The sequence below is a fragment of the Lolium perenne genome, chromosome 4, assembly GCF_019359855.2.
Source record: "Lolium perenne isolate Kyuss_39 chromosome 4, Kyuss_2.0, whole genome shotgun sequence".
NCBI lineage: Eukaryota > Viridiplantae > Streptophyta > Magnoliopsida > Poales > Poaceae > Lolium > Lolium perenne.
In genome coordinates this window covers 283,240,830-283,255,477 of record NC_067247.2, presented here as the reverse complement: position 1 = coordinate 283,255,477, position 14,648 = coordinate 283,240,830, and the positions used below count along the sequence as shown (strand labels likewise).

General features: G+C 46.6%; 1 protein-coding gene across 1 annotated transcript; it reads right to left on the bottom strand.

Annotated features, from left to right (window-relative positions):
* Positions 1-7,342: 7,342 nt before the first annotated feature.
* On the bottom strand, positions 7,343-9,074 carry LOC127295579 (probable pectinesterase 67). Its single transcript, XM_051325547.1, has 5 exons — positions 8,709-9,074; positions 8,456-8,618; positions 8,123-8,329; positions 7,794-8,041; positions 7,343-7,705 (listed from the first exon to the last, which is right to left on the bottom strand). Exons 1-5 carry the CDS (start codon positions 8,963-8,965, stop codon positions 7,549-7,551), a joined length of 1,032 nt encoding a protein of 343 aa, XP_051181507.1. The 5' UTR covers positions 8,966-9,074; the 3' UTR covers positions 7,343-7,548.
* Positions 9,075-14,648: the final 5,574 nt, after the last annotated feature.

Genomic DNA, 14,648 nt, shown 5'->3' with positions numbered 1-14,648 from the left:
ATTTAACTTGATCGATCTGATGTTTTTTGGATAATATTTATGTATATTTGAACTTTGTGTCTTTGAAATGTTTAAATAATATTAAAAAAAATTAAAATATTTTAGTCCTTTCAGACTTTAAGATTTCGATCTAGCGGCCAACGTTTAGAGAACTAAATTTATTCTCATCTATTTTTATCTATCGCGGCAGCTGGAGACACAAGTGACTGCCGGGCGGGCAGACGGGCAGTTGATGGCAAGCATGGCACGATCGCGTGAGCGACCAATACTGCATGTTCTTGTGCGTATTGTCTTAATTACGCACCTCTTACGTCATGGTCTTTTGCTGGCGGAAAGGTTTTAGTTTTTTGTTTAGTTTATTTTAAGTGTCTTTTTTCATGATGGTGATGCCGCGGCTACTTCTTGAATTTAGAATAAGGTCCTCTCTGTTCTATCCTCGCTTCGATGGTGCATCTAGCGTCGGCAGAGGACGTGTGTCCGACGGATCTCCCGTGATCTGGTAGGTTTTTGTGTTTGATTGTGGTTTCAGGCCAGTCTCTTCCGATCTACGGTTATCGTCACTAGCGATGGTTGCTGCTCTGGCGCATTGGTCCTTTGGGGCCTTTGCACGACGATTTTCCATCTGTCTACTACAACAAGCTTTGCCTGGCTTCGGTGATGGAGGAGCGAGAACGGCGACGCGCGTCGCTTGGTGGTCCATTGACCTATTCGTGTAATGTTTATTATTTTTAATCATCTTTGTACTGCTGTTTAATTACTAGTTGAATGCCCGTGCGTTGCTACGGCCTCAATTATTTTTATAGATATGCTTGCGGATGCTTCTAACAACATGGATCGTGGGTTATGTTGGTTGTTTCCTTTAAAGCGTTAAAAATATCTATTTTTGTTGTGCCCATTATCTACAAAAACAAAACATTCATATTCGAAGAATTCAAATAATGGTCATACGAAATATTTAAAGAATGAAGAACGACAATTCCTTTGACCATGTAAAACTCGATGACTTTTTGTTCCACTCTAGCATCATCACAAAAGTCAGATATATTGTTTCCACAAACCATATGATCTTCATAAGGAAACACACTAAAAAAATAAAAAATTGAGAGAATAAACTTAGGAGAATTTAACAATATCGTGCAATATGTATCGTACGCATACTTGTTGTCTAAATTTGGCACTGGGGGATGCATTGGCTTTAGAGGTATAATTCTTGCACCAAAAATATCCTAAATCACCTGTAAATATTTTTAAAAATAGGCACATAGATTGAGACCTTACATATGAGTGACTCACTCCATCTAGCTTCGCACATGGCCTCGCTCTGTCTCCCACCCACTTATGGGCCATGGATGTGGTTGTCATCTGCTCTGCCGCCTAATATCCACCGCTATGAGGCCCTTACCCCACCGCGTGCCAGCGACATGACGCTAATCTTGTCCGCTACTCGTTGATCAGATGGATACAAGGTCCACCCCTCTGCCTCCGCTATCACAAGTTTGATGGCTCGTATCGATCAATTCTATTTGGTTAGACTTCTTCAACATTATATGTAATTCTACTTTTACAAGTTACATGCAATTCTACTTTTACTATTGATATGGGCTTTTTCATAAACTTTTAATCACGGACTTATGCAGCTTAATGGAGCACATAAACTAAGTAGTCAGAGAAGATAGAACATCATTAGTATACAAGACCCTCCCTCTGAATTCCCCCAATCCTAACTTAGTAGTACCAAATTACTCACACATTTCGGTTTAATGTAATATCAATCGAGCGCGTATACATGCACGTTATACATGTATATGATAGAATAATCAAATATAGTTAAAGAAGTATATACATTATCTGATATTATGACCTGGCAAAAATTCTAACTTCAATAACATTACAAAAAAAAACACCAGAGAAGTTTCATCTGCAGCAGACTCACCCAAGTTGTGTAGTCAAACATAGCACATGTGAAGATGTTTGACGATGTGGTTCATCATACTCCAATTTTCACACGAATAAGTAAGAGCCCCCCGCAAAAAAAAGTAAGAGAGTATTTCAGCTCCGTAAACAGCTTGAAATAGGTAGTGTAGAACTAATTCGGTGCTTTGCACCAGCTCCGGTAGGAAGTTCCTCGTCGCTCGCCTCACCATGAAGCTCAACGCAACAGTGTGGCCAGCATGAAGTGGTTTGCTAGGCATAACAAGAAGTTGACATGAGCTTTGACGCCAAAGACATAGCCAGTTGCGCCACCATGGGACATGAGGAAGAACCATGGTCGGGGTTGAGACTGGCAATAGCACGCAGCAGGAACGACAACCTTCCTATCTTTTGCTCATTAAAAAAAGGTGACTCAGTGTAGAAATCTGGTCTAATATCTAGAAATTCTAAAATTGTTGTAGCATCCTTTAAAAATCACCAAGGCATCAATTACAATCTATACTTAATAGAACAAAAACAATTCTGGCAAACATTGTGTCATGTAAAGAGCAACCTTCTATCTGAGAGGATGCTGCAGTCATCCACGGTTCAAGAGAGCACCGTGCAAGAAAAACTATGTCTTCTATATATAACCTAACAGAACTGCTACTCTGGATGCCAAAAGAAATTGCAAATATGACAAGGATTAGTATTCAGAGCATAGGAGCAATGTCCAACAAAAAATAGAACAATGAGATCATTGGCATAATAGGATAAATAAAAGCTCCATCATTTCAACACACATTTTGCAGTCTGTACACAACGTCTATGTTCTTTCTGGTGGTATCTATGCCAAATTATCGGATTGGTCGCAATGCAAGAAAACAAAATTCCACACCTATTTATTCAACACTTACATATATTGTTAGGCAACAAATAGTGTTTCATAAAATGAATTCCTCAATGGTAAATATGAAAAAACATGCTACAAAACCATGATGAAATATACAATAAATGTTCATAACATGTGGTTAATCGGTTCCTCTCCCAAAATTGAAATGAAAAAGTCTGAAGTGTGTGGTGAAGTTTGACTCATGAAGATGATCAAAACCTAAAGGTAAATCCTAAACAGAAATTGATGAATAGCTTTTTCAAGTTCTACAAACAAATAGCAAGAACTAATGCAAATCTTAATCACAAATCCATTGTCTATGCAATTTCTCTTCACTCTGAAAAACAAAATTAAATGAAGATGTTGTACCGTGGAGATGGCGGCACAAAATTGAAGGCTCTAGTATGGATGAGAAGGCATCAGGGACAACAAAGAGTTGTTGATCCTCCTGCGGTCTACGAAGATGGAGATGGCGCATGATATTGAAGGCACCACCCCTGGCACGTGGACTATCGATGATAACGTACCTGATCAAAGCATAAAGGAAATTGGCGGCGACGGCAGGCATTGTCGACTTGCGGTGCTACTGCTGCCTCCCCTTAGTCTGAACGTGGATGCCGATCGGCAGCGGTAGATACTCTGGCTGTGCGGTAGATCAACATTCGAGGCGAGACATGCCATGCAAGGAGTAGCGAGGGAACATAACATAAAGGGGAGCGCGACCTCCGGTGGTAGTGGTGGCTATATCAGCGGCCAGCGTATACGGTGGTCGACGCGGGAACGGGTTGTGCAAGGCGATTCGGCCATGAGAAGAGGACTTCCGCATGATGCGGCGACGGCCCAGGAACCCTAGAGCTCGGGACAAGATGCAACAGAGAGACCACCCAAGGAGAGAGGGAGACAATGAAAAGGCACGGACTACTCCTCTCCTGCAGCGTGGAGCGAAACGCTGGTCATCACTACCGCCACCGATTGCTCGTCTCCCGCACACCTGACAAAAATTTTCGATCGGAAATTCAGCCGGGAGAATTAAACAGAATGAGGGGCACCATTTCCTACGATGCAAGCAAACCCCATATGTACATATATAGCGTGTATTCCATAGATCAAGGGGATAGACGGCATCATGTTCTGATTTTTTAGATAGCCCTACATTTGTTAGCAAAAATTACGGATCATGCTCCAATTATAATATGAAAGAGAGGATTCTGTCCCAATTTTCTGGTAGGGGCAGGATTGGATTAGCAGCAAGAAAGGAAGGTGGCGAGGCGACTTATCTTGAGAAGCCATTGGACGATCCTAGTGCGATGGTTCTGGGGTTTTCAAGGAAGGAAAAATATCTTTCCTAATCAGTTAATTGCGGGATTTATGACACCATATCCTAGTGCGCCGGTTCTGGGGTTTTGAAGCAAGGAAAAATATCTTTCCTAAACAATTGACTGTGTGATTTATGATACCATAAATAATATGGTGAAATTAAATCAGACGAAGCGTAGACCGTGAGATTGATTGGACGGACATGATGCTTCCAATGACGACACCAAAGTGCGTTAAGTGTCAAACGACCAACTCCCATTTAATAGTAAAGATGAAAGAGAGGATTCTGTCCCAATTTTCTGGTAGGGGCAGGATTGGATTAGCAGCAAGAAAGGAAGGTGGCGAGGCGACTTATCTTGAGAAGCCATTGGACGATCCTAGTGCGATGGTTCTGGGGTTTTCAAGGAAGGAAAAATATCTTTCCTAATCAGTTAATTGCGGGATTTATGACACCATATCCTAGTGCGCTGGTTCTGGGGTTTTGAAGCAAGGAAAAATATCTTTCCTAAACAATTGACTGTGTGATTTATGATACCATAAATAATATGGTGAAATTAAATCAGACGAAGCGTAGACCGTGAGATTGATTGGACGGACATGATGCTTCCAATGACGACACCAAAGTGCGTTAAGTGTCAAACGACCAACTCCCATTTAATAGTAAAGATTGATAGATCAGTGAAATTTTCGCAAAAAAATAATCTTAGCTCGTTGCTAAAATCCTAACAATATGTCCGCGTGCAGACCTAGCTAGCTAGCTGGCATCTGGAATGAATGAGGATATCTATGTTCTACGTCGCAAAAAAAAAAGGATATCTATGTTCTTCTATCGAGCAAGGTAACATGCGTCTGCCTGCCGCGATTAGTTGAGCAGCAAACCGAGCGAGCGCGTGAGCATAAATGCACCGGCACCAAATCGATCAACAGGCATGGCCACTCCCGCCTGCTAGCTGCAACAGGGGCATTCTTCTTCCTGTGTGTAGCAAGTCGTCGCGAGATGGGGCCCCGCGCTGCTCGTGCCTGCGACTGCGCTAACATGCCTTCCTCTCCCCCTTCGCCTCCAAGCTCAATCCATCGCCGTTGAGAGTTGAGAGACTCCAGCTAGCTTATCCCTCAGCCAACTACCCGCATTAAATCTACGCACACAGATACATTTTCGCTCCAATCTCCGGTTCTCCACTGTCGTCCAGTCCACTTGATCGGGTTAGCTCAGCTGCTATATAAGCAACGCAACGCACTTCGCCTCAAGCATCGATCCATCACAGCAGCAACAGCTTAATCCAGTCCAGTACTCCAGCTAGCTTCTCATGGGGCGGCTGCCGAGGTGTGTGCGCGTCTTGGCGCTCGCGGCATTGGCCGTTGCGCTTGCCCTCGGAGTGGCCGTCGAGGCGCGGCTCCTCGAGAAGCAGAACTTGGGAGGTGGCGGAGGCTTCGGGGGAGGGGCCGGATTTGGTGGTGGAGGTGGGCTTGGCAGTGGTGGCGGCCTTGGAGGAGGAGGTGGCGCCGGTGGCGGCCTTGGTGGAGGACTTGGCCAGGGTGGAGGTCTTGGCGGTGGGTTTGGAGGCGGCAAAGGATTAGGAGGTGGTCTTGGAGGAGGTGGTGGTTTTGGTGGTGGTGCGGGTGGTGGGCTTGGTGGAGGTCTTGGGCATGGTGGTGGTCTTGGCGGAGGGCTTGGCCATGGAGGCGGTCTTGGTGGAGGTGGCGGCCTCGGTGGTGGTGGCGGCCTAGGCGGTGGATCTGGTGGTGGACTCGGTGGAGGGCTCGGTCATGGTGGTGGTCTTGGTGGTGGTGGAGGCCTTGGTGGTGGTGGCGGTCTAGGCGGTGGAGCCGGAGGTGGTCTCGGTGGTGGTGCTGGTGGAGGAGGTGGACTTGGTGGTGGCGCCGGAGGAGGCGGTGGAGTAGGAGGTGGTCTTGGTGGTGGGGCTGGAGGTGGTCTCGGTGGTGGTGCAGGTGGAGGCGGTGGACTCGGTGGCGGTGCTGGAGGAGGTGGCGGACTAGGCGGTGGCGCAGGAGGCGGTCTTGGTGGTGGAGCTGGAGGTGGTCTTGGTGGTGGTGCAGGTGGAGGCGGTGGACTCGGTGGTGGTGCTGGAGGAGGTGGCGGACTAGGCGGTGGCGCAGGAGGCGGTCTTGGTGGTGGAGCTGGAGGTGGTCTTGGTGGTGGTGCAGGTGGAGGAGGTGGACTCGGTGGCGGCGCTGGAGGAGGTGGCGGACTAGGTGGTGGCGCAGGAGGCGGTCTTGGTGGCGGAGCTGGAGGTGGTCTTGGTGGTGGTGCAGGTGGAGGAGGTGGACTTGGAGGAGGTGGAGGATTAGGCGGTGGCTCGGGAGGCGGTCTTGGTGGTGGGTCTGGAGGTGGTTTTGGTGGTGGCGCTGGCGGAGGAGGCGGACTCGGTGGTGGTGGTGGAGCCGGAGCTGGTGGTGGCTTTGGAGGCAGCAAAGGTGGTGGTTTCGGTGGAGGTTTTGGTGCAGGAGGTGGAGCCGGAGGTGGCGGCGGCTTGGGCGGTGGAGGCGGGGGAGGTTTTGGAGGAGGCGGCGGTATTGGTGGAGCACACTGAGAAATATCAAAAAATTGGGTGACTTATGCATGGGTCACGACATCGGATATATATTCATATAGGTTATCGTATACGAATGGTTAAGCTTGAGCAAATGTATGTTTACAATGTATTATATGTTTAAAGTTACTTATTTATCATCTTCCAAAAGTAATAAAGTCATTGGGAGTTTTTGCATATCGTTGATGATCAATTATTCTCTCTATTTCACTTAGTGTTCTTGGAGGCTAGCTCTTTTTGACTTCTTAAAATTATAGAGAGAAAAATGCTAAGAATACATGGTCTCCATTTTCACGTTAAGAAATGAATAAGAAGAGTCGAAGATACAAGAAAAGGAGCACATGCTTGATATTGGACAGCAATAGACAGATTGCTAAAACTGAACATAATCGATTGCTCGCTCGTATATTGGTTGTACTTGTTTTTGAGATTTTTTTTTTTTTTTTTTTTTTTTTTTTTTTGCAAAATTTGAGATCTTATTTGTTGTACTTATGTAACGGATTATGTGATATGTATCGGATTTCTTGCACATCCATATATGTCTGCAGCATTGTCTATTCTTCAGAACTGTTTTTCGTTTCTCAGATACTAAAGCACCTGAAAGTTGGGACTAGAATGAAGGATATAACCACACAAGTTAATTACAAAGTCTGTCACTTCTAACCAGTAATTAACACTCGCAAGTTAGAGTTCGGAAACAGCAAACCTGTCAGGTCCTATTACAAGAGATCCATCGTTGAGGCTCAATTAGATTTTACACATCACGGAGGTAAGGGAAGACACATTACAACAAGGAGTATCAAGCAACAAGTGTACAAGTTCCCAGAGCACGCAAAAGTATGTACTACTGTATCATGTGATTTTCAGTCCGGTCGATCAGTAGTAGAAGGCCGGGAGCCAGTCCTTGCCGTCGATGAAGTCGACGGTGAGGAACTTGGCCGCGTCCGCCGGGCTGAGCTGCCGCGACCACGGCACGCGCTTCGACGCGTCGGCGCCCGGCCCGGTGCAGTTGAACTCCCCGAGCATCAAATTGCTGCAGATTAGCATACCGATTGTTTCAGACAAGAATTTCGATTCATCATGCAATCGATCATTGTTATGTTTTGTTTGCGTGTACGTACTCTTTGCTGCCTGTGTATCCGTAGTCCGTCCAGCCGGCCGGGTTGATGGTCTTGGAGAGGTAGGTGTCGGCGAAGACGACGCGCGAGTAGGCCTCGTTGGCGCGGCCGAGGTAGACCTCCCCGACGCCGTACACCTTGCCCTTGAGGAACACGAAGCCGCCGCCGGCGCTCTCCTCCTTGCGATCGCTCGCCGTGATGGAACCCAGGATCTCCGTCCGCCGGTCGGGCTTCACGAAGATCTCCGCGCACTGCAGGCATGTACAAGACGACCGATGTCACTTAACGTTCATGGCATGTATGTGTTCGTTCGTGCCATGGTGTGTGCTTGCCTGGAATATGGACTGGCCGCCGCCGAAGATGAAGTCGATGTTGCCCTGGATGTAGCAGCTCTCGTAGTAGTGGCGGCCGGCCTGGTCGAAGAGGGTGTGGTGGGGGCTGTAGAAGGCGCAGTGGTAGAAGGCCACCTTGTCGCCGCCGACCATGGCCGCCACCGTGCGGATCTCCGGGCTGTTCGGCAGCCCCGCGCGCGCCGCATTCTGGACGTGGTTGTCGTACACACGCAGAAAACAAATTCAATCGAGGTTCTTCAGATAAAACTGTGCATGCTGGAGATGCGTTCAGGTTGACAGTAAAGAAGGAGAGGTAAAGATCGAGGAGCATACCCTGAAGCTAAGGCCGAAGACGATGACGTTGTCCGCGTGCACGGCGAACGTGGCGGACTCGGCGTTGTGCGGGGAGGCCGACTCGAAGGAGATTGAGGTCCGGCCCTTGCCGTTGCCCCTGACGAAGATGAACGGCTTTGTCTCCTGGATCACAACTTTCTCCCTGCATCGGAACGCATTCGTGCTGTTAAAAATCATCCAGAGCCAAAGAGAATTCAAATGTCCAAATGCGCACGCGTGCGTGCATACGTACGTGTAGACGCCGGAGCGGATGTGGACGATGACCCACTCGGTGTTCCCTTCAGGCACGGCGTCGATGGCGGACTGGATGGTCTTGAACTCGTCGTTGGGGCCAACGATCAGGGTGCGCTTGGCGTCGATCTTGGTGGTGAGGAGGGGGCCGTTGACGACGTCGTTGCTCTTCTTGGCGAGCTTCGAGTGCGCATCGCAGAGAACCGCCGCCGCGGCGAGGAGGCAGGGGAGGAGGAGGTGGCTACGCCGGGCCATCATTGAGCGCGCGTGGGTTCTGCAAGAATAGCTTAGCTACTTCCTAGGGCAATGCAGGGGAGGGGGCTCTTAACGGGGTGCTCTGTTTCTGGCCGTTCGCTGCCGGTGTGCAGCTGAAGGCTACGAGGGAAAATAGGGGGGCACGCATGCGCATGTCTGAAGCAACCGCTTGGTTAAAACTGCAAAAAACAGTATTTGTTTCGATGGGCTTGTCAGGCCCATGGGCTAATTTTGTACCGTGGTATGCTTGTAGTATATCGGATTTATATTCTCCTATTGGCTGGCCAACTGATTGAAATCTGGAGAAATGTCATTCAAAAAAATCCGACCTTTGAGAAGGTGTAGATTCCACGTTTCTAACGTAACGCATGAAGTGTCTTGTTTTTTTCGAAATGGAGAAAACACCCAGCCTCTTCATCGAAACAATGCACATAATTATTTTATTAGCTTTACAAAATTAAGATGAAACCACCTTCTTGGTGATAACAATCGCTACACATACAACCTTGATAAAGGAGTGGCCGTGATCACAACCATCTGCCCTGACCGCCCACCAATGTGCATCATCTTAACCAGCCTACCGGTCTAGCAGACTCTTTGTATGCACATCATGTGCATGCTACAGAAGTCACCGCAGCGTCTTCCGCAACCCATCTTCATGACATGGATCTCTATGTTGACATTGTTAGACCTTCCGTCGACGTCGCCACGACGCCAGACAACACCACCACCATGCACGTGTCTATCATCACGGGCCGCTGTCAAGACCCCACTAAGCCATGCCACCGAGATTCGCCATCGTCGATGCGCTAGAAACAAAAATACCGCTCCACCATGAGCCCATCCACTGGTCCCTTGCAACGATGCACACCTCCAAGATTGATGCCACCAAGGGGGAACGATGTAGGAGCGCCACCATCATCCGATCCATGGATCTGGGGTTTCCCTCGGATGATAGAGGAATGAGATGGGAGCTTCACGTCAATGAAGCCTCTGAGAACACACGAGACATTGACATCACCGGCTGTGGTCAAAGGCCAAAACTTAGGGTTTTCACCCGGATCTTCCACACCATGTCTCCGTTCAGCCACATGTGCGTCAGGAGCAACCAAGCCGACCACCTTCGACGGAAGTTGGCGGCCACCCGACATCTAGTGTCACGTAGATGAGACCGCTACTGCCATCACTACACCGGTGCAAGATGCCACTAGTACGGTCGAGGGCTAGGGGACCCCGTGACCACCTCCAAGCCTGGCTGCGTCTAGGCCCACGTTCCAGAATTTTCCAGACGAACAAAATGAACTAAATTGGGACACCAGGAGGTCAAGGGGCTGGAAACTAGGCCCAGTGGCGCGTCCACCCTCTAATGGTGCGCCACCAGGGGCTGTTTCCCCCTCGACCGTCCGATCAGCATCAATCTTGCACCCACGGACTTTGTTTGACGAAAACCCCCTATATATACGACTCCCAGGGTTTCCTCGAGTAGACGGTGGCGGAGATCAAAAACACATAAACAGTGAGTCAGCAAGCCGCCGCCGGCGGAGATCGGAGGGGGAATCAATGTCGGAATCATCTCTGGTGGACTCCACCCTCCTCTTACGTGGTCATGATCATCATCTTCATCAACACCCTCAGCACCATCTTCATCAACACCCTCAGCACCATCTTCATCTACCCTTTGTAATCTCTTGGCAAACATGATGTGTGAGTCAATCTATCGTTTTCCCATGATGTATTGTACCTCTGTCTTTGTTTAAGTAGTGATTTGGTCTTGGAAATTATGAGATATTTTTTGATTGGTTACATATAAGTATTTGTTATCTTCTATGATGATCTCCTGTACTAATATATGAGTTCTCACACATGTTGGGGAATACATGAGGTTGCTGTTGCATGATTATAGGAGGAGGGACAACTGAAGCTTGAGAGAAACCATGTCCCAAATCTTTGATATTCATGTTATATTAATTCATGGTTAATAATGAGAGGTATAAATATGAGGACTTTTAAACTTACAGCGGTGGATGGACTTTATGTCTTAATAATTCCCTTGTTTGCTCTTAACCGACCTTGGGATCAATCACTAGGGATGTATTTTCTCATATCAATGGATGCACCTATCTTTGGATCCTCTCTAGAAGGCTGCTCATAGTGGAGAGTAACTTAGTCTAGTAACATATGTCATGTTACTAGACTAAGTTACTATCTCCATAGTGGGTAGTAACTTAGATGTGGTTTCATGCAATGTGTCATTAATTATGTTGTAACTCATATTGCTTTGGGAAGTGTGATGTCATGGTAACATAGCAAGTTACCACCTCACTCTCTTTCTTCTTTTATTATCATGCCATGTCACCAAAATGCCTTGAGATGTGTGATGTTACCACCTATATGTTACCCCCACTATGAGCAGTCGAAGAAACACCAAAAAGACTACTGAGTTTCACTAATTGTGACAACCACACAAATGAAATAGAAATTTGCCTGAACACTTACTCCCTTGAGTTACACCACTCTACTCCACTTCACCTCACTTTACTTCACTACACTTTCTTTTTCTTGCACTAGTTTTACTATTTGCATTTTATTTTCAGCACTTATAGATAATTTACTTATCGAATTGTACTATGGTGATCCCCTACACTTGGGGGTTATCGTACCTCAAAAGCTTGCTTCCGCTCTCACCCTCCTATGATTCTTGCATATTCTTGAGAGTTTTGCAAGATGAGATCTAGATCTACAATCTGAACCAATCAATTCCCCTCCAACTGAGAGAAACTCTAGCTTGGGATCTAGATCTTGGAGTCATTTGTTTATTTCCTCCATTGTTTTTCCTCTCTAATTCCTCCCTAGCACTTGTTGCTTTGGTGGGATTTGAGTGTGAAGGATTTGAACACCTATGTTGTTTTTGCATCCTTGCATAGTGTTAAGCTCTCCATTACGATTATTTCGAGTGAGATACCATGAGCTTGTGCGACATTTCCCGCAAGTGTATTGCCTCCTTGTACGACATGGTTGGTATGTAACTTCTGCTCTACCCCAGAGGTGGTAGGTTTATGCACTGGCCTCGTGATGGCGGTGTGATGCATGTAAAATGTATACATGAACTTTGTCCTTTATCATATTGAATTCCCACATATTTGCAACATATATGATGATAATACCATATTTTACATTGATTTATGGGGATTTACCAATGATCCCCTTTATTTGGTTTATAACCTTGCAGAACAGGAAAACCCTATTTTGCATATTTTTCACTTTCAGGGACCTATAAGGAGTCAAATTGACCTAGGATTTTTGTGGCATCATTTTTTCATCGGGAGAAACACAATGGACTTTTGAAGCACACCTGGAGAGGCCCGAGGGACAAACGAGGCCAAGTGGCGTGGCCCAAAAGGCTCACCGCGCCACCCATCTCCGTTCAGCCCTCGAGCGTCCATTTATCCTAATTCTTTCGTGAACCAGTGTATTTTTCCCTAAAAACCCCTATATATATGGCCCAAAAAAGTTCTCGGGAGGAGAACGTCGCAGAAAGACAGAAACACGAAAACAGAGGCTGCTGCAGAGAAGATTGGAGGGGGAAACTTTGTCGGGATCACCGCCATGATCAAGAGGGAGTAGTCCACCTCTACGGGTTTGTGGCAGTATCTTGATCTATTTCTCTCATGTTCTTCATAGTACTTAGTGCCATATTAGCTTCGTATCATGATTATGACAATATTTGTAATACCTATGTGGTGGATCCTTGTTCTATGATATTGTTTTATGAGATCTGATCTTATTATATTGTGAGATGTATTGATAGATGAACAGTATGTACCCTATTCTTAAGTTTATGTTCTGATCCAACATCTATGCAAGAGCATGTGTGGGATGACGTGTGGATGTAGTAGCAGGGTTTTAATGACTGGATAGTGAAAATATGTTCATGATCTATTATGGCTTTGACTTTCTTTTGCTACCTCACTAGGGATAAAGTGAATGCATGTGCTATGTTCATCATGTGACAGTAATGATGATCTTGTTTATTCAAGATAGCATATTTGATATTCAAACTTCATGTCAAAGTACTTATTGCTATGCTCTGTTAATTCTTAATACAAGATTGATGAAGTTTAAATTTTTTAGAGCATAAGAGAGGTGGGTTGCATCATCTCTATGTTAGGACGTGATGCCCATATTAATTCTGATCTTACATATAATATTATTTGTACCTTCATATTTCATTGATGAATTGTTTTTTGTCCATCTCAACTTTACGAGAGAGCATAGTTAAGTGAACTGATACGCGTACAGCACGCGTCCGTTGGGAACCCCAAGAGGAAGGTGTGATGCGTACAGCAGCAAGTTTTCCCTCAGTATGAAACCAAGGTTTATCGAACCAGTAGGAGCCAAGAAGCACGTTGAAGGTTGATGGCGGCGAGATGTAGTGCGGCGCAACACCAGGGATTCCGGCGCCAACGTGGAACCTGCACAACACAAACCAAGTACTTTGCCCCAACGAAACAGCGAGGTTGTCAATCTCACCGGCTTGCTGTAACAAAGGATTAGATGTATAGTGTGGATGATGATTATTTGCAGAGAACAGTAGAACAAGTATTGCAGTAGATTGTATTTCAGTATAGAGAATTGGACCGGGGTCCACAGTTCACTAGAGGTGTCTCTCCCATAAGATAAACAGCATGTTTTGTGAACAAATTATAGTTGGGCAATTGACAAATAGAGAGGGCATGACCATGCACATACATATTATGATGAGTATAGTGAGATTTAATTGGGCATTACGACAAAGTACATAGACCGCTATCCAGCATGCATCTATGCCTAAAAAGTCCACCTTCAGGTTATCATCCGAACCCCTTCCAGTATTAAGTTGCTAACAACAGACAATTGCATTAAGTATGGTGCGTAATGTAATCAATAACTACATCCTCGGACATAGCATCAATGTTTTATCCCTAGTGGCAACAGCACATCCATAACCTTAGAGGTTTCTGTCACTCCCCCAGATTCACGGAGAATGAACCCACTATCGAGCATAAATACCCCCTCTTGGAGTTACGAGCAAAAACTTGGCCAGAGCCTCTACTAATAACGGAGAGCATGCAAGATCATAAACAACACATAGATATAAATTGATAATCAACATAACATGGTATTCTCTATTCATCGGATCCCAACAAACACAACATATAGAATTACAGATAGATGATCTTGATCATGTTCGGCAGCTCACAAGACCCGACAATTAAGCACAATGAGGAGAAGACAACCATCTAGCTACTGCTACGGACCCATAGTCCAGGGGTAGACTACTCACACATCACTCCGGAGGCGACCATGGCGGCGTAGAGTCCTCCGGGAGATGATTCCCCTCTCCGGCAGGGTGCCGGAGGCGATCTCCTGAATCCCCTGAGATGGGATTGGCGGCGGCGGCGTCTCTGGAAGGTTTTCCGTATCGTGGCTCTCGGTACTGGGGGTTTCGCGACGAAGGCTATTTGTAGGCGGAAGGGTAGGTCAGGGGGCATCGCGTGGGGCCCAGGAGACAGGTCGGCGCGGCCAAGGGTGGGGCCGCGCCGCCTACCCTCCTGGCCACCTCGTGGCCCCACTTCGTTGACTCTTCGGTCTTCTGGAAGCTTCGTGGCAAAATAGGACCCTGGGCGTTGATTTCGTCCAATTCCGA